Genomic DNA, 24,405 nt, shown 5'->3' with positions numbered 1-24,405 from the left:
GATTTTTTTGGTTTTTTGTGGAATTTTTGTGGGATTTTTGGGGGGATTTTTGTGCAATTTTCGGGGGATTTTTTGCCGGATTTTTTTGGTTTTTGGTGGAATTTCTGTGGATTTTCGGGGGGATTTTTGTGCAATTTTTGGGGGGATTTTTGTGCAATTTTCGGGGGATTTTTTGGGGGATTTTTTTGGTTTTCGGTGGAATTTCTGTGGATTTTCGGGGTGTTTTCGGGACCGCCGGGGCCCGCAGGAGTGCCCGGGCTCCCGGGGCAGCGGTACCTGCAGGTATCGGTCCAGCATGCGCACGATGTGTTTGTTGTTCAGGACGCTCTTGGCCACGTGCAGGCTCGTCTTCCGGAACTGCTCCGCCGCCAGCTGCCAACAGCAGAGCCCGGAGTGCCGGGAAAATACGGGAATGTCGGGAAAATACGGGAATGTCGGGAAATCCGGGAATGTCGGGGAAATCCCGGAATGTCAGGGAAATACGGGAATGTCGGGGAAATCCCGGAATGTCGGGAAAATACGGGAATGTCGGGGAAATCCCGGGAATGTCGGGAAATCCCGGAATGCCGGGGAAATCCCGGAGTGCCGGGGAAATCCCGGAATGTCGGGAAAATACGGGAATGCCGGGGAAATACGGGAATGTCGGGGAAATCCCGGAATGTCGGGGAAATCCCAGAATGCTGGGAAATCCCGGAATGTCGGGGAAATCCCGGAATGTCAGGGAAATACGGGAATGTTGGGAAATCCGGAATGTCGGGAAATCCGGGAATGTCGGGAAAATACGGGAATGCCGGGGAAATCCCGGAATGTCGGGAAAATACGGGAATGCCGGGGAAATACGGGAATGTCGGGAAATCCGGGAATGTCGGGAAATCCCGGAATGCCGGGGAAATCCCGGAATGTCGGGAAAATACGGGAATGTCGGGAAATCCGGGAATGTCGGGAAAATCCCGGAGTGCCGGGAAACCCGGAATGTCGGGAAATCCGGAATGTCGGGAAATCCGGGAATGTCGGGAAATCCCGGAATGTCGGGAAAATATGGGAATGCCGGGGAAATCCGGGAATGTCGGGAAAATACGGGAATGCCGGGAAACCCGGAATGTCGGGAAAATACGGGAATGTCGGGAAACCCGGAATGTCGGGAAAATACGGGAATGCCGGGGAAATCCCGGAATGTCGGGAAAATCCCGGAATGTCGGGAAAATACGGGAATGTCGGGGAAATCCCGGAGTGCCGGGGAAATCCCGGAATGCCGGGGAAATCCCGGAATGTTGGGAAAATACGGGAATGTCGGGGAAATCCCGGAATGCCGGGGAAATCCCAGAATGCTGGGAAATCCCGGAATGTCGGGGAAATCCCGGAATGTCAGGGAAATACGGGAATGTCGGGAAAATCCCGGAGTGCCGGGAAACCCGGAATGTCGGGAAAATCCCGGAATGTCGGGAAAATACGGGAATGTCGGGAAAATACGGGAATGTCGGGGAAATCCCGGAATGTCGGGGAAATCCCGGAGTGCCGGGAAACCCGGAATGTCGGGAAAATATGGGAATGTCGGGAAATCCCGGAATGTCAGGGAAATACGGGAATGTCGGGGAAATCCCGGAATGTCGGGAAAATACGGGAATGTCGGGGAAATCCCGGAATGCAGGGGAAATCCCGGAATGTCGGGGAAATCCCAGAATGCTGGGAAATCCCGGAATGTCGGGGAAATCCCGGAGTGCCGGGGAAATCCCGGAATGCCGGGGAAATCCCGGAATGCCGGGAAAATCCCGGAACGCCGGGGAAACCCCAGAAGGCCGGCAGTTCCAGGGGGGTTGGAGGGGAAATCCCAGAATTCCAGGGGGTTGGGGAAAATCACGGAATTCCAGAGGGGTTTGAGGGAAAATCCCGGAATGCCGGGAAAATCCCGGAATGCCGGCAGTTCCAGGGGGTTGGGGGAAAATCCCGGAATTCCAGAGGGGTTTGAGGGAAAATCCTGGAACTGTGGGAGTTCCAGAGGGGTTTGAGGGGGAAATCCTGGAATTCTGCAGGGATTTGGGGAAAAACCCATCCTAACCTGAGTTAAACCCATCCTAACCTGAGTTAAACCCATCCTAACCTGAGTTAAACCCATCCTAACCTGAGTTAAACCCATCCTAACCTGAGTTAAACCCATCCTAACCTGAGTTAAACCCATCCTAACCTGAGTTAAACCCATCCTAACCCGAGTTAAGCCCAGCCTAACCCCGGTGTCTCACCCTGCGGCTGCGGTTGTGCTCGGCCGATCTCAGGTGTCTCTGCAGCAGGGTTCCCTGCGCTGGGATCAGCCTAACCCCGAGTTATACACCAGGCTAACCCTGAGTTAAGCCCGGTCTAAGGTGAAGTTAAGCCCAGCCTAAGCCCATATCCTCACCCTGCGGCTGCGGTTGTGCTCAGCTGATCTCAGGTGTCTCTGGAGCAGGGTTCCCTGCGCTGGGATCAGCCTAACCCCGAGTTAAACCCATCCTAACCTGAGTTAAACCCATCCTAACCTGAGTTAAACCCATCCTAACCCGAGTTAAGCCCAGCCTAACCCCGAGTTAACCCCGGTGTCTCACCCTGCGGCTGCGGTTGTGCTCGGCCGATCTCAGGTGTCTCTGCAGCAGGGTTCCCTGCGCTGGGATCAGCCTAACCCTGAGTTAAACCCATCCTAACCTGAGTTAAACCCATCCTAACCCTGAGTTAAGCCCAGCCTAACCCCGAGTTAAGCCCGGTCTAACTGTGGTTTCTCACCCTGCGGCTGCGGTTGTGCTCGGCCGATCTCAGGTGTCTCTGCAGCAGGGTTCCCTGCGCTGGGATCAGCATGTCGCACGCCAGGCAATGCGCGGCCTCGATGCGCTTGAAGAAATGCTCCTGGCCGATCCCTGAGCGCGGAAACGCCGCCCAAAGTGAGAAATTCCACCCCTAAAAACTCCCCAAATGTTCCCTGAAAAATTCCCAAAACTTCCCTGAAAATTCCCAAAATTTCCCCACAAATTTCCCAAAAAATTCCCAGAAAATTCCCAAAAATTCTCCCCAAAACCTCCCTGAAAGTTCCCCAAAAGTTCCCTGATCATTCCCCAAAAATTCCCAGAAAGTTCCCAAAACTTCTCGGAAAAATTCCACCCCAAAAAGTTCCCAAAAGATTTCCCAAAATTTCCCCCCAAATTTCCCAGAAAGTTCCCTAAAAGTTCCCAGGAAATTCACCAAAAGTTCCCTGAAAATTCCCCAAAAATTCCCAGAAAAATTCCCAGAAAGTTGCCAAAAAAATTCCAAAAAATTCCCCAAATGTTCCCAAAATTTCCCCCTAAAATTCCCAGAAAGTTCCCAAAAATTTTTCCCTAAAACCTCCCCAGAAATTTTAAAAAAATTCCCCAAAAGTTCCCCCAAAAATTCCCAGAAAATTCCCCCAAAAATTCCTAAAAAATCCCTAAAAATTCCCCCAAAAATTGCAAAATAAATTTGCCCAAAAATTAAAAAAAAAAATCCCTAAAAGTTCCCAAAAAATTACCCCAAAATTAAAAAAAAATTCCCCCCAAAATTCAAAAAAATATCCCCAAAAATTCCTAGAAATATTTCCCAAAATTCCTAAAAAAAATTCCCTCAAAATTCCTTAAAATATTCCCCAAACAATTAAAAAAAAATCCCCTAAAAATTAAAAAAAAATCCCCCCAAAATTCCAAAAAATTTCCCAAATATTCCTAAAAAATTCTCCAAAAATTCCAGAAAAATTCCCCCCAAAATTCCAAAAAATTCCCCAAAAATTAAAAAAAAAAAAAAAACCAAAAAATTCCAAAAAAATTCCCAAAAAATTCCCAAATTTCCCCAAATCCCCACCCTTGAAGGGGTCGGCCCTGGGTTTGTTCCCCTCCTTCTCCGTCAGCTCCTGGCGGCGCCGCTCGATTTTCCTGTTCCTGTTCACGATGTACTCCTGGAAAATGGGGAAAACAGGGAAAAATGGGAATAAAAATGGGAAAAATGGGAAAAATGGGAATAAAAATGGGAAAAATGGGAATAAATATGGACAAAAACAGGGAAAAATGGGGATAAAAATGGGGAAAATGGGAATAAAACAGGGAAAAATGGGAATAAAAATGGGGAAAAATGGGGATAAACCCTCGATTTTCCTGTTCCTGTTCACGATGTACTCCTGGAAAATGGGAAAAACAGGGAAAAATGGGAATAAAAATGGGAAAAATGGGAAAAAATATGGACAAAAACAGGGAAAAATGGGGATAAAACAGGGAAAAATGGGAATAAAAATGGGGAAAATGGGAATAAAACAGGGAAAAATGGGGATAAAATCTCGATTTTCCTGTTCCTGTTCACGATGTACTCCTGGAAAAACAGGGAAAAAAACATGGAAAAATGGGAAAAATGGGAATAAAACAGGGAAAAATGGGAAAAAATATGGACAAAAACAGGGAAAAATGGGAATAAAACAGGGAAAATGGGAATAAAAATGGGGAAAAATGGGGATAAACCCTCGATTTTCCTGTTCCTGTTCACGATGTACTCCTGGAAAATGGGGAAAAAATGGGAAAAATGGGGAAAAAATGGGAAAAATGGGAATAAAAATGGGAAAAATGGGAAAAATGGGAATGAAACAGGGAAAAATGGGAATAAATATGGACAAAAACAGGGAAAAATGGGAAAAAACCAGGGAAAAATGGGAATAAAACAGGGAAAAATGGGAATAAAAATGGGGAAAAATGGGGATAAACCCTCGATTTTGCTGTTCCTGTTCACGATGTACTCCTGGAAAATGGGAATAAAAATGGGAAAAATGGGAATAAAAATGGGAATAAAACAGGGAAAAATGGGGAAAAATATGGACAAAAACAGGGAAAAATGGGAAAAAACCAGGGAAAAATGGGAATAAAAATGGGGAAAATGGGAAAAATGGGGACAAAAATGGGGATAAAACCTCGATTTTCCTGTTCCTGTTCACAATGTACTCCTGGAAAAACAGGGAAAAATGGGAAAAATCTGGAAAAATCTGGGAATTCCAGGAAGAAAAATGGGAATTCCCATTGAAAACACTGAATTGGTTTTTTTTTTTTAATCCCCAAAAATTAAAAAAAAAAGTCACGAAAATTTAAATTTTCACCTGAAAACTCCCCCCCAAAAATTCCTAAAAAATAGTGGGAAAAATTCTGGAAAAATCCCTAAAAAATCCTGAAAAATAAGGAAAAAAAAAAAAAAAGAAAAAATTTCAAAATAAATCCCAAAATATTCACAAAAAATTGGAATTTTCACCGAAAAACTCCCTAAAAATCTCCAAAAAAAATCTGAAAAAATCCCTAAAAATTCCTAAATTTTTATCTCGTAAAAATCCCTAAAAAATCTTGAAAAATAATGGAAAAAACCTAAAAAAATTTAAAAAAACTCCCAAAATATTCACAAAAAAATTCAAATTTTTCACCAAAAAACCTCCAAAACATTCTGAAAAAATCCCTAAAAATTCCTAAATTTTTATCTCGGAAAAATCCCTAAAAATCCTGAAAAATAAGGGAAAAAAAACCGAAAAAAATTCAAAATAAATCCGAAAAAAATCGCAAAAAATTCAAAAAAAATCATAAAAAATTCAAATTTTCGCCTAAAAACTCCCCGTAAAAAATGCCCAGAACTCCGGAATTTCTGTGAATTCCCAAATTCCCTGGAATTTCGGGAATTGTGGCCCCACCTGCAGGAACTGGACGGTCCTGTCGGGCAGTTTGGTGCCGATGTAGCGCAGCGTGTCCCGGTGGGAGGGAAACAACCCCAAAAAATGGGAATTTCCACCCAAAAATGGCCCCAAAATTCCCCAAAAAATCCGGAAAAAATCCCAGAAAAATCCTGAAAAATTGGGGGAAAAAACTCCAAAAAAATCCTGAGAAATAATGGAAAAAAACGAGCGAAAAATCGGAATTTTCACCTAAAAAACTCCCGAAAAAACTACAAAAAATTCTGAAAAAATCCCCAAATATTTAACTCAGAAAAATGCCTACAAAATCCTGAAAAATAATGGAAAAAACCTAAAAAATTTTTAAAAATTCACAAAAAATTCAAATTTTCACTGTAAAACTCCTGAAAAATCTCCAAAAAATTCTGGAAAAATCTCCAAAAATGCCCAAATATTTTACTTGGAAAAATCCCTAAAAAATCCTGGAAAATAGGGGGGAAATAAGGGGAAAAAACCGAAAAAAATCAAAATAAATCCGAAAAAAATCGCAAAAAAAATCATAAAAAATTCAAATTTTCGCCTAAAAACTCCCCGTAAAAATGCCCAGAACTCCGGAATTTTCCCCAATTCCCAAATTCCATGAGAATTCCGGGATTTTGGCCCCACCTGCAGGAACTGGACGGTCCTGTCGGGCAGTTTGGTGCCGATGTAGCGCAGCGTGTCCCGGTGGAATTTGCTCTGCAGGTGCCGCTGCAGCTCCTCCTCGTCCAGGCTGCGGAACTTGCACACGGAGCAGGCGAACTGGATCCTGGAACAAATGATGGGAAAAATGTGGGAAAAATGGGAAAAAATAATGGGAATAATGGGGGAAATAATGGGGAAATTGTGGGAAAAATAACGGGAAAAATGGGGGAAATAATGGGGGAATAATGGGGGAAATAATGGGAATAACAATGGGAACTTGCACACGGAGCAGGCGAACTGGATCCTGGAAATCATGGGGAAATTATGGGAAAATGATGGGAAAAATGGGAAAAAATAGTGGGAATAATGGGGGAAATAATGGGGAAAAAAACGGGAATAATGGGGGAAAAATAATGGGAATAATGGGGGAAATAATGGGGGAAATAATGGGAACTTGCACACGGAGCAGGCAAACTGGATCCTGGAAATAATAATGGGGAAATTGTGGGAAAATGATGGGAAAAATGGGAAAAATAATGGGAAAAATGGGGGAAAAATAACGGGAAAAATAATGGGAATAATGGGGGAAATAATGGGAACTTGCACACGGAGCAGGCAAACTGGATCCTGGAAATAATAATGGGGAAATTGTGGGAAAATAATGGGAAAAATGGGAAAAAATAGTGGGAATAATGGGGGAAATAATGGGGAAATTGTGGGAAAAATAATGGGAATAATGGGGGAAATAATGGGGGAATTGTGGGAAAAATAATGGGAATAATGGGGGAAATAATGGGAAAAAAAACGGGAATAATGGGAATAATAATGGGAACTTGCACACGGAGCAGGCGAACTGGATCCTGGAAATCATGGGGAAAATATGGGAAAATGATGGGAAAAATAGTGGGAATAATGGGGGAAATAATGGGAATAATAACGGGAATCATGGGGGAAATAATGGGGGAATTAATGGGAATAATGGGGGAAATAATGGGGAAAAAAACGGGAATAATGGGGGAAAAATAATGGGAATAATGGGGGAAATAATGGGAATCACAATGGGAACTTGCACACGGAGCAGGTGAACTGGATCCTGGAAATCATGGGGGAATTATGGGAAAAGAATGGGAAAAAATGGGGGAAATAATGGGGGAAATAATGGGAATAATGGGGGAAATAATGGGGGAATAATGGGGGAAATAATGGGAAAAATAATGGGAAAAATAATGGGGGAAATAATGGGGGAAATAATGGGAATAACAATGGGAACTTGCACACGGAGCAGGCGAACTGGATCCTGGAAATCATGGGGAATTATGGGAAAAGAATGGGAAAAATGGGAAAAAATAGTGGGAATAATGGGAAAAAATAGTGGGAATAATGGGGGAAATAATGGGGAAATTGTGGGAAAAATAACGGGAAAAATAATGGGAATAATGGGGGAAATAATGGGAATAATAATGGGAACTTGCACACGGAGCAGGTGAACTGGATCCTAAAAATAATGGGGAAATTATGGGAAAATTATTGGAAAAATGGGAAAAATAATGGGAAAAATGGGGGAAATAATGGGGGGAATAATGGGGGGAATAATGGGGGAAATAATGGGAATAATAATGGGAATAATAATGGGAACTTGCACACGGAGCAGGCGAACTGGATCCTGGAAATCATGGGGGAATTACGGGGGAAATTATGGGAAAATGGGGGAAATAATGGGGAAAAGAATTGGGGGAATAATGGGGGAAATATTGGGAAAAATTCCCCCCAGAATTCCCAGAAAAACTCCCCAAAATTCCCCCAAATTTCCCCAAAATTCCCCCAAAATTCCCAGAAAAACTCCCCCAAAAATTCAAAAAATTCCCGAATTTCCCCAAATTCCCCAAAATCCCGAATTTTCCCCGAATTTCCCCAAAAATCCCGAATTTTCCCGAATTTCCCCGATTTCCCCACCTGTCCATGGCCCTGTCCCTCATGCGGTCCCTCCTCCGCTGCTTCTCCCGTTTCTTCTTCACCTCCTCATCCTCGTCCTCCTCGGAGCCTGGGGAAAGCTGGGAATTCTCAGCCCAAAATCCCAAAAATATCCCAAAAATATCCCCAAAAATATCCCCAAAAATATCCCCAAAAATATCCCCAAAAATATCCCAAAAAATATCCCAAAAAATGTCCCAATAAAATATCCCAAAAAATGTCCCAAAAAATGTCCCAAAAAATGTCCCAAAAAATATCCCAAAAAATATCCCAAAAAATATCCCAAAAAATATCCCAAAAAATATCCCAAAAAATGTCCCAAAAAATGTCCCAAAAAATATCCCAAAAAATGTCCCAAAAAATGTCCCAAAAAATGTCCCAAAAATTCCCAAATCCCAAAAAAATCCCCAAAGCACCACAGCCCAAAATCCCCAAAAATCCAAAAATCCCCAAATCCCCGAAAATCCCCAAAATCCTCACAGCCCAAAATCCCCAAAAATCCCAAAAGCACAAAAAATCCCAAATCCCCAAAAATCCCCAAAATCCCAGAAGCACCAAAAATCCCCAAAATCCCCAAAAATCCCAAATCCCCAAAAATCCCAAAATCCCCAAAATCCCAGAAGCACCAAACTCCAAAAATCCCAAAATCCCCAAAAGCATCAAAAATCCCCAAATCCCCAAAAATCCCCAAAATCCCCAAAAATCCCCAAATCCCCAAAAATCCCCAAAATCCCCAAAAATCCCAAATCCCCAAAAATCCCAAAATCCCCAAAAATCCCCAAAATCCCAGAAGCACCAAAAATCCCCAAAATCCCCAAAAATCCCAAATCCCCAAAAATCCCAAAATCCCCAAAATCCCCAAAAATCCCCAAAAATCCCCAAAATCCCCAAAAATCCCAAAATCCCCAAAAATCCCCAAAGCACCAAAAATCCCAAATCCCCAAAAATCCCAAATCCCCAAAAATCCCCAAATCCCCACAGCCCAAAGCCCCCCCCCGCATTCCCAAATTCCCCCAAATTCCCCGAAATTCCCCAAATTTCCCAAATTCTCCCAAAATTCCCCCAAAATTCCCCCAATTTCCCAAATTTCCCCCAAATTCCCCCAAATTCCCCCTCATTTTCCAGGTGTTTTTTCCACCTTTTTCCAGCTTTTTCCACCTTTTTTCCCCTGGATTTTTCCCACATTTTTCCCTGTTTTTCCCGCCTTTTTTCAAATTTTTCCCGCTTTTTCTTCGATTTTTTTCCCTCCTTTTTCCCAGTTTTTCCTGCCCTTTTTCCCCTGGATTTTTCCCACCTTTTTTCCCTGTTTTGCTCACTTTTTTTCAATTTTTTCCCTCTTTTTTCCCAGTTTTTCCTGCCCTTTTCCCCCTGTTTTTCCCACCTTTTTTTCCTGGATTTTTCTCAGACTTTTCCCTGCTTTTCCCTCCTTTTTTTCCATGTTTTCCCAGCTTTTTCCCCTGGAATTTTCCCACATTTTTTCCGTTTTTCTTGCCTTTTTTCAATTTTTTTCCCCACCTTTTCCCTGGGTTTTTCCTGCTGTTTTCCCCCCATTTTTCCCCACATTTTTCCCAGTTCTTTTCCCCCTTTTTCCCCATTTTCTTTTTCCCCTGATTTTCCCATGGATTTCCCCATTTTTTCCTGTTTTCCCCTGATTTTTCCCCCCATTTTTCCCATTTTATTCCCCTTTTTTTTCCTGTTTTCCCCTGATTTTTCCCTCTTTTTTCCCCATTTTCTCCCTGATTTTTCCCATTTCATTCCCTCCCTTTTCCCCCAATTTCCCCCAAATTTTTTCCAATTTTTCCCCATTTTCCCCCCAATTTTCCCCCCAATTTTCCCCACTTTCCCCCCATTTTTTCCCCATTTCCCCCCATTTTCACCCCATTTTCCCCCCATTCCCCTCAGCTTTTCCCTTCTTGGGATCTTTTGGGATCCACCCCAAAAAATTCCTTAAAAACCCCAAAAAATCCCCAAAAAAACCCCAAAAAAAGCTGGAAAAGGAGGAAAAAAATCCCAAATTTCCCCACATTTTGGGCTGGGAATTGGCATTTTTAGCAATTCCCACCCCAAAACCTGGAAAAGCCCGGGGAGTTTGGGGATTTTTGGGGATTTTTTGGGGATTTTTGGGGGATTTTTTGGGGATTTTTTTCCCTTCCCAGCCAGAAATTCCCAAAGAAAGCCGGAAAATCCCCAAATCCTGGGAAATTCCAAGAATTCTCCTGGAAAAGGAACCTGGGCCCTCCTGGGGAGGCGAATCCGGGAGCTCCTGGAAAAAAAAAAGGGAAAAAAGATTTGGATCCAAATTGGGGGAATTTGGGGAATTTTGGCTTCGGGTTTTGGGGAGATTTGGGGAAAATTGATTTTCTGGAGCTTTTTCAAGCTCAGCTTCTGCCAGGGGGGAATTGGGCCCGAATTTCCAAAAAAAAATCCCAAAAATGAATAAAAAAATGCCCAAAATTCCCAAAAAAATAAATCCCAAAATGCCTAAAAAATGCCCAAAATTAAAAAAAAATAAATCCTAAAAATGCCTTAAAAAACCCTAAAAATTCCCCCCCCAAAAAATCCCCAAAATTCCAAAAAAACACCCCCAAAAATCGCCTTAAAAAAATCCCAAAAATGCCTAAAAAATCCCCAAAATTCAAAAATAAAACCCAAAAAATGCCTTAAAAAATCCCAAAAATTCCCCCGATAAAAAAATCCCCAAAATTCAAAAAAAAAATCCCCAAAATTCCCCCAAAAATCCTAAAAAAATCCCCAAAATTAAAAAAAATCCCCAAAATTCCCAAAATTTTCCCCTAAAAAAGTCGTAGAAAATCCCAAAATTAAAAAAAAATCCCAAAAATGCCTTAAAAATTCCCAAAAATTCCCCCCCCAAAAAATCCCAAAAATCCCTAAAAAAATCCCCCCAAAAATCCCCAAAATTCCAAAAAACCCCACCCAAAATCGCCTTAAAAAATCCTAAAAATTCCCCCCCCAAAAATCCCCAAAATTAAAAAAAAAATCCCAAAAATCCCTAAAAAATCCCCAAAATTAAAAAAAAAAATCACAAAAATTCCTTAAAAAATCCCCAAAATTCCAAAAAAAAAAAATCCCAAAAATCCCTAAAAAAATCCTAAAATTCCCCCCAAAAAATCCCCAAAATTAAAAAAACCCCAAAAATTCCTCAAAAATTACTCAAAATTAAATAAACAACCAAAAAATGCCTTAAAAATCCCCAAAATTTCCCCCCTAAAAAATCCCAAAAAAATCCCGAAAATATTAAAAAAATCCCAAAACTCCTTAAAAAATCCCCCAAATTTCCCCCAAAAAGACCCAAAATTCAAAAATAATCCCAAAAACTCCTAAAAAATCCCCAGAAATTCCGGAATTTTCTGGGATTTTCTGGAATTTTCCGGGATTTTTGGGATTTGGGAATTCCTGCAGCACTTACACCTTTGTCTGCCTCATCCAGGGATTTGTCCTCTCCTTCCCCTTCATCTCCTGAGGAAAAAGGGGAAAATTCAGGGAAAAATTCCATGGAAAAAGGGGAAAAAAATGGGGAAAATTCCAGGGAAAATTCCATGGAAAAAGGGGAAAAAAGGGGGAAAATTCAGGGAAATTCCATGGAAAAAGGGGAAAAAAAAGGGGGAAATTCCAGGGAAATTCCATGGAAAAAGGGGGAAAAAAGGGGAAAAATTCCAGGGAAATTCCATGGAAAAAGGGGAAAAAAAGGGGAAAATTCCAGGGAAATTCCATGGAAAAAGGGGAAAAAAAAGGGGGAAATTCCAGGGAAATTCCATGGAAAAAGGGGGAAAAAAGGGAAAAATTCCAGGGAAATTCCATGGAAAAAGGGGGAAAAAAAGGGGAAAATTCCAGGGAAATTCCATGGAAAAAGGGGAAAAAAAGGGGAAAATTCCAGGGAAATTCCATGGAAAAAGGGGAAAAAATTCCAGGGAAATTCCATGGAAATTCCATGGAAAAAGGGGGAAAAAAAAGGGAAAATTCAGGGGGAAATTCCATGGAAAAAGGGGAAAAAAGGGGGAAAATTCCAGGGAAATGGGAGGAAATTCCAGGGAAATTCCAGGGCAAAAAGGGGGAAAAATTCCAGGGAAAAAGGGAAAATTTCATGGGAAAAGAGGATAAAAATTCCAGGGAAATGGGGGAAATTCCAGGGAAAAGCTGGAAATTCAGGAAAAAAAAGGACAAAATTCCAGGGAAAAGCTGGAAATTCAGGAAAAAAGGACAAAATTCCCATGAAAAGGTTGGAAATTCAGGGAAAAAATGTTGAAAATTGAGGAGAAAAGTCTGGAAATGGGCAGAAAAGAAAGGCAGAAATTAAGGAGAAAAGGCTGGAAATGGAGAAATAAAGGACAAAATTCCCAGAAAAAGCTGGAAATTCAGGAATAAAGGGCAGGAATTCAGGAATCAAGGGCAGGAATTCAGGAATCCAGGCTGGAAATTCAGGAATAAAGGGCAGGAATTCAGGAATCAAGGGCAGGAATTCAGGAATCAAGGCTGGGAATTCAGGAATAAAGGGCAGGAATTCAGGAATCAAGGCAGGAATTCAGGAATCAAGGCTGGGAATTCAGGAATAAAGGCTGGGAATTCAGGAATAAAGGCTGGAGATTGCCAGGAAAAGCTGGAAATTCAGGAATCAGGGCAGGAATTCAGGAATCAAGGCTGGGAATTCAGGAATAAAGGCTGGGAATTCAGGAATCAAGGCTGGGAATTCAGGAATCAAGGCAGGAATTCAGGAATCAAGGCTGGGAATTCAGGAATCAAGGCAGGAATTCAGGAATCAAGGCTGGGAATTCAGGAATCAAGGCAGGAATTCAGGAATCAAGGCAGGAATTCAGGAATAAAGGCTGGAAATTGCCAGGAAAAGCTGGAAATTCAGGAATAAAGGCTGGAAATTCAGGAATCAGGGCAGGAATTCAGGAATCAAGGCTGGGAATTCAGGAATCAAGGCAGGAATTCAGGAATCAGGGCAGGAATTCAGGAATCAAGGCAGGAATTCAGGAATAAAGGGCGGAAATTCAGGAATCAGGGCAGGAATTCAGGAATCAAGGCTGGGAATTCAGGAATAAAGGCTGGAAATTCAGGAATCAAGGCAGGAATTCAGGAATAAAGGCTGGGAATTCAGGAATCAAGGCAGGAATTCAGGAATAAAGGCTGGAAATTCAGGAATCAAGGCAGGAATTCAGGAATCAGGGCAGGAATTCAGGAATCAGGGCAGGAATTCAGGAATCAGGGCAGGAATTCAGGAATCAAGGCAGGAATTCAGGAATCAGGGCAGGAATTCAGGAATCAAGGCTGGGAATTCAGGAATAAAGGCTGGAGATTGCCAGGAAAAGCTGGAAATTCAGGAATCAGGGCAGGAATTCAGGAATCAAGGCAGGAATTCAGGAATCCAGGCAGGAATTCAGGAATCAAGGCAGGAATTCAGGAATCAGGGCAGGAATTCAGGAATCAAGGCAGGAATTCAGGAATCAAGGCAGGAATTCAGGAATCAGGGCAGGAATTCAGGAATCAAGGCAGGAATTCAGGAATCAGGGCAGGAATTCAGGAATCAGGGCAGGAATTCAGGAATCAGGGCAGGAATTCAGGAATCAGAGGCAGGAATTCAGGAATCAGGGCAGGAATTCAGGGATCAGGGCAGCAGGCTGCAGCTGCAGCCCCACCATCCCGGTACCGCGCTCGCAGTCGCTGTCGCTGTGGGGCTGTTTGGGCTCCTCGCTGCCGTTGTCATTCCCGGTGTCATTCCCGGTTCCATTCCCGTCGTTATTCCCGGTCCCATTCCCGGTTCCATTCCCGGATCCATTCCCATCGTTCCCATCGTTCCCGGTTCCATTCCCGGTTCCATTCCCGGTTCCATTCCCCGAGCGTTTCCGTTTGCGAGGGCCCCTCGGGCTCCCAGCGCCCCCCGGAGCGAGCGCGGAGCCCCCGGCGGCGACCCTGGGACACAACCACAGGGAAAAGATGGGGAAAAATGGGGGGAAATGGGGGGAAATGGGGGGAAATGGGGATAAAATGGGGGGAAATGGGGGAAATGGGGATAAAATGGGGGGAAATGGGGATAAAATGGGGGAAAATGGGGGGAAATGGGGGGAAATGGGGGGAAATGGGGATAAAATGGGGATAAAATGGGGGAAAATGGGGATAAAATGGGGAAATTATGGGGAAATGGGATAAAATGGGGAAAATGGGGATAAAATGGGGATAAAATGGGGAAATTATGGGGAAATGGGGATAAAATGGGGGAAAATGGGGGAAATGGGGATAAAATGGGGGAAAATGGGGATAAAATGGGGGGAAATGGGGATAAAATGGGGGGAAATGGGGATAAAATGGGGGGAAATGGGGGGAAAATGGGGATAAAATGGGGGGAAATGGGATAAAATGGGGGAAAATGGGGATAAATGGGGGAAATGGGGGGAAATGGGGATAAAATGGGGGAAAATGGGGATAAAATGGGAAATGGGGATAAAATGGGGAAAATGGGGATAAAATGGGGGGAAATGGGGGGGAAATGGGGATAAAATGGGGGGAAATGGGGATAAAATGGGGGAAAATGGGGGGAAATGGGGGGAAATGGGGGGGAAATGGGGGAAAATGGGGATAAATGGGGGAAAAATGGGGGAAATGGGGATAAAATGGGGGAAAATGGGGGAAATGGGGATAAAATGGGGGAAAATGGGGGGAAATGGGGGAAAATGGGGAGAAAATTGGGAAAAATGGGGATAAATGGGGATAAAATGGGGGGAAATTGGGGAGAAAATGGGGAAATATTGGGGGAAAATGGGGAAAATGGGGGAAAATGGGGATAAAATGGTGGGGAAAATGGGGAAAATGGGGATAAAATGGGGATTAAATGGGGGAAAATGGGGGAAATGGGGGAAATGGGGGAAAAGGGGGAAAATGGAGATAAAATGGGGAAATTATAGGGGAAATTGGGGAGAAATGGGGATAAAATGGGGGAAAATGGGAATAAAATGGGGACATTATGGGGGAAATGGGGGGAAATGGGATAAAATGGGGGAAATGGGGGAAAAATGGGGAGAAAATTGGGAAAAATGGGGATAAATGGGGATAAAATGGGGGGAAATTGGGGAGAAAATGGGGGGAAATGGGGAAATGGGGATAAAATGGGGGGAAATGGGGAAAAATGGGGATAAAATGGGGATTAAATGGGGGAAAATGGGGGAAATGGGGGAATGGGGAACTGGGAAAATGGGATAAAAGGGGCAGAAATGGGGAAAAATGGGACTAGATGGGGCAGAAATAGGGATAAAATGGGAATAAAAGGGGCAGGGATGGGGGGAATAAAATGGGGAAAAAATGGGAAAAGGGAGCAGGGATGGAGGGAAAACAATGGGAAAAAATTGGGAAAAAGGGAAATAAGGAGGAAAAGTGGGGAAAGTGGGAAAAATGGGGGAAAAGTGGGGAAAAGTGGGGCAAGTGGTGAAAACTGGTGAAAAAGTGGGAGAAGAGGCAGCACTCACCCCGTGCAGGCCGTTCCAGGACAGGGCTCCCATCCTCTCCCTCCTCCTGAGGCCAAAGGGCCCTCGGCCCATGGGGGGCGCCCCCGGATCGCCGGGAAAATCGCCGGGAAATCGCCGGGAAAATCGGGAAAATCGCCGGGAAAATCGCCGGGATAATCCCCAGGGTAATCCCCGGGGTACTCAGGGTAATCCCCGGGGTACTCAGGGTACTCCAGGGCCTGGGAGAAGAGCGAGGGCAGGGCCCGGGGGCAGCCCCAGCGCGGGGAAGGCGCCGGGAACGGCTCCGGGGGGCGGCGGCCGCGGGGCGGGGCAGCGCGAACGGGGCGGGGCCGGGGCGGGGCGGGGGGGCAGCGCGAGGAGGGCGCCCCAAAGGGGTCCCGGGGGGGGGCAAAGGGGTCCCCGTGGTCCGAACCCCCCCGGAAGGGATCCCGGGGGTCCCGCGAGGAGGAGAAGGAGCCCAAGGAGTCGAAGCGGAAGGAGCTGGAAAAGAGAGAGAGGAAAATGGGATTAGAGATGGGAAAATGGGAATAAAATCGGGATTAGAGCTGGAAATAGGAGGCTGAAAAATGGGAATAAAAACCAAGATTAGAGCAAGAGAAATGGGGATAAAAACCAAGATTAGGGCAAGAGAAATGGGGATAAAAACCAAGATTAGGGCAAGAAAAATGGGGATAAAAACCAAGATTAGGGCAAGAAAAATGGGGATAAAAACCAAGATTAGGGCTGGGAATGGGGGAGTTGAAGAAGAGGAAACCCCTCCAGAAAGGATCCAGGAGGAGAAGGAGCCCAAGGAGTCGAAGCGGAAGGAGCTGGAAAAGAGAGAGAGGAAATCAAGATTAGAGATGGGAAAATGGGAATAAAATCGGGATTAGAGCTGGAAATAGGAGGCTGAAAACTGGGGGTAAAATCAAGATTAGGGTTGGGAATGGGAGACTGAAAATTGGGATTAGGGCTGCGATTCCTTCTTATCCTGGAGAAATGGGAATAAAATTGGGATTAGAGCAAGAAAAATGGGAATAAAAGCAGGATTAAGGCTGGGAATGGGAGGTTGAAAATTGGGGGTAAAATCAGGATTAGAACTGGAAATAGAAGGTGGAGAAATGGGAAAAAATTGGGATTAGAGTTGGGAATGGGAGACTGAAAATTGGGGATAAATCAGGGTAGGGGCTGGGATTCCTTCTTATCCTGGAGAAATGGGAATAAAAACCAAGATTAGAGCAAGAAAAATGGGAATAAAAACCAAGATTAGGGCAAGAGAAATGCCCAGCCCGAGGGGGCTCCAAAGGGATCCCCGTGAGATCCAAAGGGATCCCACAAGATCCAAACCCCCCGGAAGGGATCCTGGGAATCCCAGGAGGAGAAGGAGCCCAAGGAGTCGGAGCAGAAGGAGCTGGAAAAGAGAGAGAGGAAAATCAAGATTAGAGATGGGAAAATGGGGGAAAAATCGGGATTAGAGCTGGAAATAGGAGGCTGAAAAATGGGAATAAAAACCAAGATTAGAGCAAGAGAAATGGGGATAAAAACCAAGATTAGGGCAAGAAAAATGGGGATAAAAACCAAGATTAGGGCAAGAGAAATGGGAATAAAAACCAAGATTAGGGCAAGAAAAATGGGGATAAAAACCAAGATTAGGGCAAGAGAAATGGGGATAAAAACCAAGATTAGGACAAGAAAAATGGGGATAAAAACCAAGATTAGGGCAAGAAAAATGGGAATAAAAACCAAGATTAGGGCAAGAAAAATGGGGATAAAAACCAAGATTAGGGCTGGGAATGGGGGAGTTGAAGAAGAGGAAACCCCTCCAGAAAGGATCCAGGAGGAGAAGGAGCCCAAGGAGTCGAAGCGGAAGGAGCTGGAAAAGAGAGAGAGGAAATCAAGATTAGAGATGGGAAAATGGGAATAAAATCGGGATTAGAGCTGGAAACAGGAGGCTGAAAACTGGGGGTAAAATCAAGATTAGGGTTGGGAATGGGAGACTGAAAATTGGGATTAGGGCTGCGATTCCTTCTTATCCTGGAGAAATGGGAATAAAATTGGGATTAGAGCAAGAAAAATGGGAATAAAAGCAGGATTAAGGCTGGGAATGGGAGGTTGAAAATTGGGGGTAAAATCAGGATTAGAACTGGAAATAGAAGGTGGAGAAATGGGAAAAAATTGGGATTAGAGTTGGGAATGGGAGACTGAAAATTGGGGATAAATCAGGGTAGGGGCTGGGATTCCTTCTTATCCTGGAGAAATGGGAATAAAAACCAAGATTAGAGCAAGAAAAATGGGAATAAAAACCAAGATTAGGGCAAGAGAAATGCCCAGCCCGAGGGGGCTCCAAAGGGATCCCCGTGAGATCCAAAGGGATCCCACAAGATCCAAACCCCCCGGAAGGGATCCTGGGAATCCCAGGAGGAGAAGGAGCCCAAGGAGTCGGAGCAGAAGGAGCTGGAAAAGAGAGAGAGGAAAATCAAGATTAGAGATGGGAAAATGGGGGAAAAATCGGGATTAGAGCTGGAAATAGGAGGCTGAAAAATGGGAATAAAAACCAAGATTAGAGCAAGAGAAATGGGAATAAAAACCAAGATTAGGACAAGAAAAATGGGAATAAAAACCAAAATTAGGACAAGAAAAATGGGAATAAAAACCAAGATTAGGACAAGAAAAATGGGAATAAAAACCAAGATTAGGACAAGAAAAATGGGAATAAAAACCAAGATTAGGACAAGAAAAATGGGAATAAAAACCAAGATTAGGGCAAGAAAAATGGGAATAGAAACCAAGATTAGGGCAAGAGAAATGGGAATAAAAACCAAGATTAGGGGAAGAAAAATGGGAATAAAACCCAAGATTAGGGCTGGGAATGGGGGAGTTGAAGAAGGGGAAGGGATCCTGGGAATTCCAGGAGGAGAAGGAGCCCAAGGAGTCGGAGCGGAAGGAGCTGGAAAAGAGAGAGAGGAAAATGGGATTGGAGATGGGAATGGAAAGTGGAAAAATGGGAATTAAATCAGGATTAGAGCTGGAAATACAAAGTGGAAAAATGGGAAAAAATTGGGATTAGAGCTGGGAATGGGAGGTTGAAAAATGGGGGTAAAATTGGGATTAGAGGCAGAAATAAGAGGTTGAAAATTGGGGATAAAATCAGGATTAGAGCTGGGAATAGGAGGTTGGAAAATGGGGATAAATCAGGCAAGGGTTCGGATTCCTTCTTATCCTGGAGAAATGGGAATAAAATTGGGGTTAGAGCAAGAAAAATGGGAATAAATCAGGATTAGGGCTGGAATTTTGAGCCAGAACCATCAAAAACCACCAAAAACTGACCCCAAACTCCAGAAATGATGGGGGAAAAGGGGGAATTTGTTGCTAATGAGGGTAATGAGGTGTTAATTAGCGCTAATTACCCGCGGTGCTGCTCGGGCCCATCCCCAGCGCTGCCCTCCTTGGCCAGCAGCTCCAGCCTTTGGTTGATCTGGGCTGCTTTGAAACCCCCATTGCCCAAAATCCCAGGAATTTTCCCAGAAAAAGCCTAAAATTGGAGATTAAACCTTCTTGTCTCATTCCCTAAATTCCCAAAATTCCCTAAAAGCCCAGGAATTTTCCCAGAAAAAGCCTAAATTTGGAGATTAAACCTTCTTGTCTCATTCCCTAAATTCCCAAAATTCCCTAAAATCCCAGGAATTTTCCCAGAAAAAATCCTAAAATTGGAGATTAAACCTTTTTGTAACCGCTCCAAGCCTTGGGGAAAGAGCGGAATTTTGGGAGAAAACCTCAAGGAAACCGCTCAAAACTCCAAAAACGACGGGGGCAAAGGGGGATTTTTTTGCTAATTAGTGTTAATTAGCGCTAATTACCCGTGGTGCTGCTCGGGGCCGTCGCCAGCGCTGCCCTCCTTGGCCAGCAGGTCCAGCCTTTGGTTGATCTTGGCGATGATGGAGTCGGGGTTGGAGGAGCCCGAGGGGCCCTGGCTGAAAGCGGGGCCGGATCCGAAGGCGGAGCCGGATCCAAAGGCGGATCCAGAGCCTGAGGCAAAGGTGGATCCCGATCCCGAGGCAAAGGTGGATCCGGAGCCCGAGGCAAAGGTGGATCCCGAGGCAAAAGTGGATCCTGAGGCAAAGGCGGTTCCAGATCCTGAGCCAAACGTGGATCCCGAGCTTGAGCCAAAGGTGGATCCAGATCCTGATCCAAAGGCGGTTCCAGATCCTGATCCAAAGGTGGATCCTGAGCCTGATCCAAAGGTGGATCCAGCAGATCCTGATCCAAAGGTGGATCCTGAGCCTGATCCAAAGGTGGATCCTGAGCCTGATCCAAAGGTGGATCCAGCAGATCCTGATCCAAACACGGCTCCAGATCCCGACCCAAAGGCAGCTCCTGACCCAAAGGCGGTGCCAGACCCTGATCCAAAGCTGGATCCAGTGGATCCCGGCCCAAAGGCGGATCCCGAGCCGAAGGCGGCTCCAGATCCCGCTCCGAAGGCGGATCCCGAGCCGAAGGCGGCTCCAGATCCCGCTCCGAAGGTGGATCCCGAGCCGAAGGCGGCTCCCGAGCCCGCTCCGAAGGTGGATCCCGAGCCGAAGGAGGCCCCGGTGGATCCCTCGGTGGATCCCAGCCCCAGCTCAGCCTTGGGAGGGTCCCAGGATCCGCCCGGGGCTGCCCCTCCCCCGTAGCTGTAGGAGGAGGCTCCTGAGGGCGCCGAGCTCTGCGAGGGGGGGTAGAACTCGTAACCCTCGAACCCTGCGGGCAAATGCCTTCATTAGGGCTAATTAATTAATGAGGGGGTCAATTAATTAATGAGGGGGTCATTAACGGGGGGATTGAGGAGTCACAGGGGTGGGAGATGGGCAGGAAAAACCCTGGGGGGATCCCAAGGGGATTTAGGGCTGTAGAACCCATAACCCTCATTGCATGGAGAGTAATTAATTAATTAGTTAATTAATGAATTAATTAAGGGGTCATTAACGGGGGGATTGAGGAGTTACAGGGGTGGGAGATGGGCAGGAAAAACCCTGGGGTGATCCCAAGGGGATTTAGGGCTGTAGAACCCATAACCTTCATTGCATGGGGAATAAGGGGTTAATTAGGTCATTAATTAATTAATGACTGGGGTCATTGAGGGGGGGGATTGAGGAGTTTCAGGGGTGGGAGGTGGGCAGGAAAAGCCCTGGGGGGATCCCAAGGTCTGAGAGGATCCCAAGGGGATTTAGGGGTGTAGAACCCATAACCCTCAGAGCATGGGGAGGAAGGGGTTAATTAGGGCATTAATTAATTAATTAATTAATTAACGAGGGGGTCGTTGAGGGGGTAATTGAAGATTTGGAGGGGTGGGAGCCCAGCAGGAGAATCCACAGAAAAAATGTGGAATAAAGGGAGGGAGGAAAGGGGGAAAAAGAAGGAAAAAATGGGAGGGAAAATGGGGAAAATGGGAAAAAGGGAAGGAAAATGAGGGAAAAGAGGAAAAAATTGGGAAAAGAGAGAGGAAAAGGAGGAAAATGTTGAGAAAAATGGGGGAAAATGAGGGGAAAGTGGGGGAGAAGGAGGAAAATGTTGAGGAAAATGAAGAAAAAAATGGGGGGAAAAAGGGGGGAAAAAGGGGGAAAGGGAAGAAGGGAAGGAAAATGAAGGAAAAATAGGAAAAAATTGGGAAGAGGGAGAGGAAAAGGAGGAAAAAATGGAGGAAATGAGGGGAAAACAAGAAAAATTAGAGAAAAGTGAGGGAAAAATGAGGGAAAAATGAGGGAGAAATGAAGGAAAATGGGGAAAAAAGGGGGAAATGGGAAAAAGGCAGGAAAAGAGGTGGAATTTGGGAATTGGGAATTCCCAGATTCCCAAGGATCTGAGCCCTCACACCCACCTTGCCAGCTGCTGGTGTTGGTGCCATAGGAACCTGGAAAAATGGGGAAAAAAAGGGAATTTTTAATGGGAAATGCTGAAATTTGGGCTGAAATGTTTGGGGTTTTGGGGAAAAGAGGGATTTGGATGGAATTCCGCTGGGTTTTCCAGGAAAAATGAGGAAAAGAGGGGAAAAGGGGTTGGGGGTGAAGAGGTTTTGGGAGTTTGGGATGGGGTGGGGAGGGAAAGTGGGAAAAAAAGGGTGGGAAAATGGGGGAAAAAGGGGAAAAATAGAGAAAAAAGGGGGGGAAGGGGATGAGAAGAAATATGGGGAAAAGTGGGAGAAAAATGGGGGAAATCGGAGAAAAGTGCAGGGAAAATGGGAAGAAAAAGGGGGGAAATGGGAGAAAAATGGGAAGAAAAATGGGGGGAAAATGGGAGAAAACGGGGAAAAGGGGAGAAAAATGAGGGAGAAAAGGGGAGAAAATGAGAGAAAAATGAATAAAATGGGAGAAAAATGGGGGAGAAAGGGGGAAAATTAGAAGGAAATGGGGGTGGGAAATTGGAGGAAAAAAGGGGGGAATTGGAGGGAAATGGGGGGAAAATGGGAGAAAAATGGGGGGAAAGGGGAGAAAAAGGGGGGGGGAATGGGGGGAGAAGGAAAAGGAGAGGAAAAAAAGGAAAGTTGGGAAAATCTCACCCTGGGTGCCGGTGGCCCCGGTGCTCCAGGTGCCGTAGCCTGGGGAAAAGGAGGAGCTGTCAGCAGGGAAGGGAAAATTCCCACTTGTCCTGGGCACAATCCCAAATTCCAGCCTCAAATTCCAGCCCCGATCCCAAAATCCAGCCCTGAAATCCAACCCTGATACCGAAATCCAGCCCCGATCCCAAATCCAGCCCCCAAAATCCAAAGTGAGCCTAGGAAAGAAGCCAAGCCTGGGATAAATAATCCCAAGAAAACAAAAAAAAGGAATCAGGGTGGATTTGCTCTCTCCTGATCTCTTTTGCCAGGCTGAGGAATCCAGGGGAAATTCCAGGGGGATCCTGAGGGGATCCAGGGGCATTCTGAGGGGGAATCCACAGGAAATTTCCAGAGGGAATCCTGAGGGGATTCAGGGGAATTTCCAGAGGAAATCCTGAGGGGATTCAGGGGGATCCTGAGGGGATCCAGGGGAATTCTGAGGGGGAATCCACGGGGAAATTCCAGAGGCAATCCTGAGGGAAGAAGGAGGGAATTTCCAGGGGGAATCCTGAGAAAATTTCCAAGGTAGATCCAGAGGGCGATCCAAGGGAGATCCCCTGAGGAAGGGACAGGGATCACCTCAGGAGGGGCCACGGGAGATCCTGGGAAGAGCACAGGACCCTCCAAGGAAGGGACACGAAGCCCCCCTCGCGTGCCGCCACGGTTGGGACGGGCCAGGACGAGGGAAACTGAGGCACAGGCGGCGGGGGCGGGGCCGCGGCCGCCATTTTGTGTCGTCTTCAGAAATGGGCCCGGCGCCATTTCCGCCCCCCCCGGTCCCCCTCAGGGCACGACCCCCCCTTAGCCCCTAACAGCCAATCAGCGCCGCCCTAGCGGTGAGTGACGTGGCGCTCAGCCAATCAGCGGCGCCGGCGTCTCACAGGGGGGCGGGCGCTGTGCGTCCCGCTGCGGCGGAGCCCCCCCCGGCACCGGCCGGTAACGAAACCGGTGCTGAGGCAGCATGGGGAAGGAGCCACCGCCATCCCGGGGGAGCGGCAGCACCGCGGGGCCGTCCTGCCCGGCGCTTACCGCCGTATCCCGGCTCCATCGCCGCCACCTCCACCCGGAGCCGCCGCCGCTTCACCGCCCGCCTCAGCCGCCTGCGCACGCGCACCACCGCCCTCCTCCTGTTTGGCCCCGCCCACACTACTCCTGATTGGTTGATCTCCTCAGCTGCGCGGCACCGCCCACAGCTACCATTGGTCAGCCTGGTTCCCGCCCTTGATTTGATTGGTGGAGGTGCTTCCTCCCTGAGGGCACGGCCTGTCAATCACGGGCGTTCTGGCTTCTGATTGGACGGCGCCGCGGGGCTGGCGGTGAGGGGAAGGAGGGGCCGCCATGGAGTCCCCGGGGCCGGGAGAGGAGCGGCCCCGAAGCGAACCCGGAATGGGCCCGGCCAGGCCCTGAAACAGCTCCCGAGCGGCCTCGAATGGCCCCGGAGCGGCCCCTCCCAGTGACAATGTCCCCAGTACCTCACAGTGAGTGTCCCCAGCCCCTCAGTGACAGCGTCCCCAAATCCCCTCACGGACCCCAAATCCCCTCACGGACCCCAAATCCCCTCAAAGTGTTCTCAAATCCCCTCGTAGTATCCCCAAATCCCCTCAGGGTTTCCAAATACCCTCACAGTGTCCCCAAATCCCCTCAAAGTGTCACTAAATTCCTTCAAAATGTCCCCAAATCCCCTCAGGGTCCACAAAACCCCTCATAGTGTCTCCAAATCACATCAGGGCCACCAGATCCCCTCACAGTGTCCCCAAATCCCCTCACAGGGTCCCCAAATCCCTTCTTCCATCCCTTTTTCCATTATTTTTTCTATCCTTTTTCCTCCTACCCCATCCTTTTTTTTTTTCCCATTCTTTTTCCCATTTCTTCCCCATTCTTTTCTCTCCCTTTCCCATCATTTTTCCCATCCCTTTTCCTTTTTTTTCCCTATTTTTTCCATCTCTTTTCTCCATCCCGTTTCCATTCCTGAGTGGAATTTCCCCATTCCTGAAGGAATTTCCCCGTTCCTAAAGGAATTTTCCCTTTTCTGGCTGGAATTTCCCCATTTCTGAAGGGAA

At 46.0% G+C, this 24,405-nt stretch overlaps 1 protein-coding gene across 1 annotated transcript in view; it reads right to left on the bottom strand.

Moving 5' to 3' along the window:
* AKAP8 (A-kinase anchoring protein 8) overlaps positions 1-23,481 on the bottom strand; it is a 39,649-nt gene extending 16,168 nt beyond the window's left edge. The window contains 16 exon segments of the mRNA XM_066570269.1: positions 7-372; positions 2,752-2,882; positions 3,835-3,928; positions 6,329-6,470; positions 8,300-8,387; positions 10,547-10,580; positions 11,745-11,794; positions 13,986-14,136; positions 14,138-14,248; positions 15,796-15,900; positions 15,903-16,275; positions 17,048-17,647; positions 19,632-20,511; positions 21,629-21,661; positions 22,307-22,345; positions 23,375-23,481. Coding sequence (XP_066426366.1) covers positions 7-372; positions 2,752-2,882; positions 3,835-3,928; positions 6,329-6,470; positions 8,300-8,387; positions 10,547-10,580; positions 11,745-11,794; positions 13,986-14,136; positions 14,138-14,248; positions 15,796-15,900; positions 15,903-16,275; positions 17,048-17,647; positions 19,632-20,511; positions 21,629-21,661; positions 22,307-22,345; positions 23,375-23,393 — 3,216 coding nt within the window. The 5' untranslated portion in view covers positions 23,394-23,481.
* Between the last annotated feature and the right edge of the window lie 924 nt (positions 23,482-24,405).

This window comes from Molothrus aeneus, unplaced genomic scaffold (assembly GCF_037042795.1).
Source record: "Molothrus aeneus isolate 106 unplaced genomic scaffold, BPBGC_Maene_1.0 scaffold_30, whole genome shotgun sequence".
NCBI lineage: Eukaryota > Metazoa > Chordata > Aves > Passeriformes > Icteridae > Molothrus > Molothrus aeneus.
This window is presented reverse-complemented; position numbering and strand designations above follow the sequence as displayed.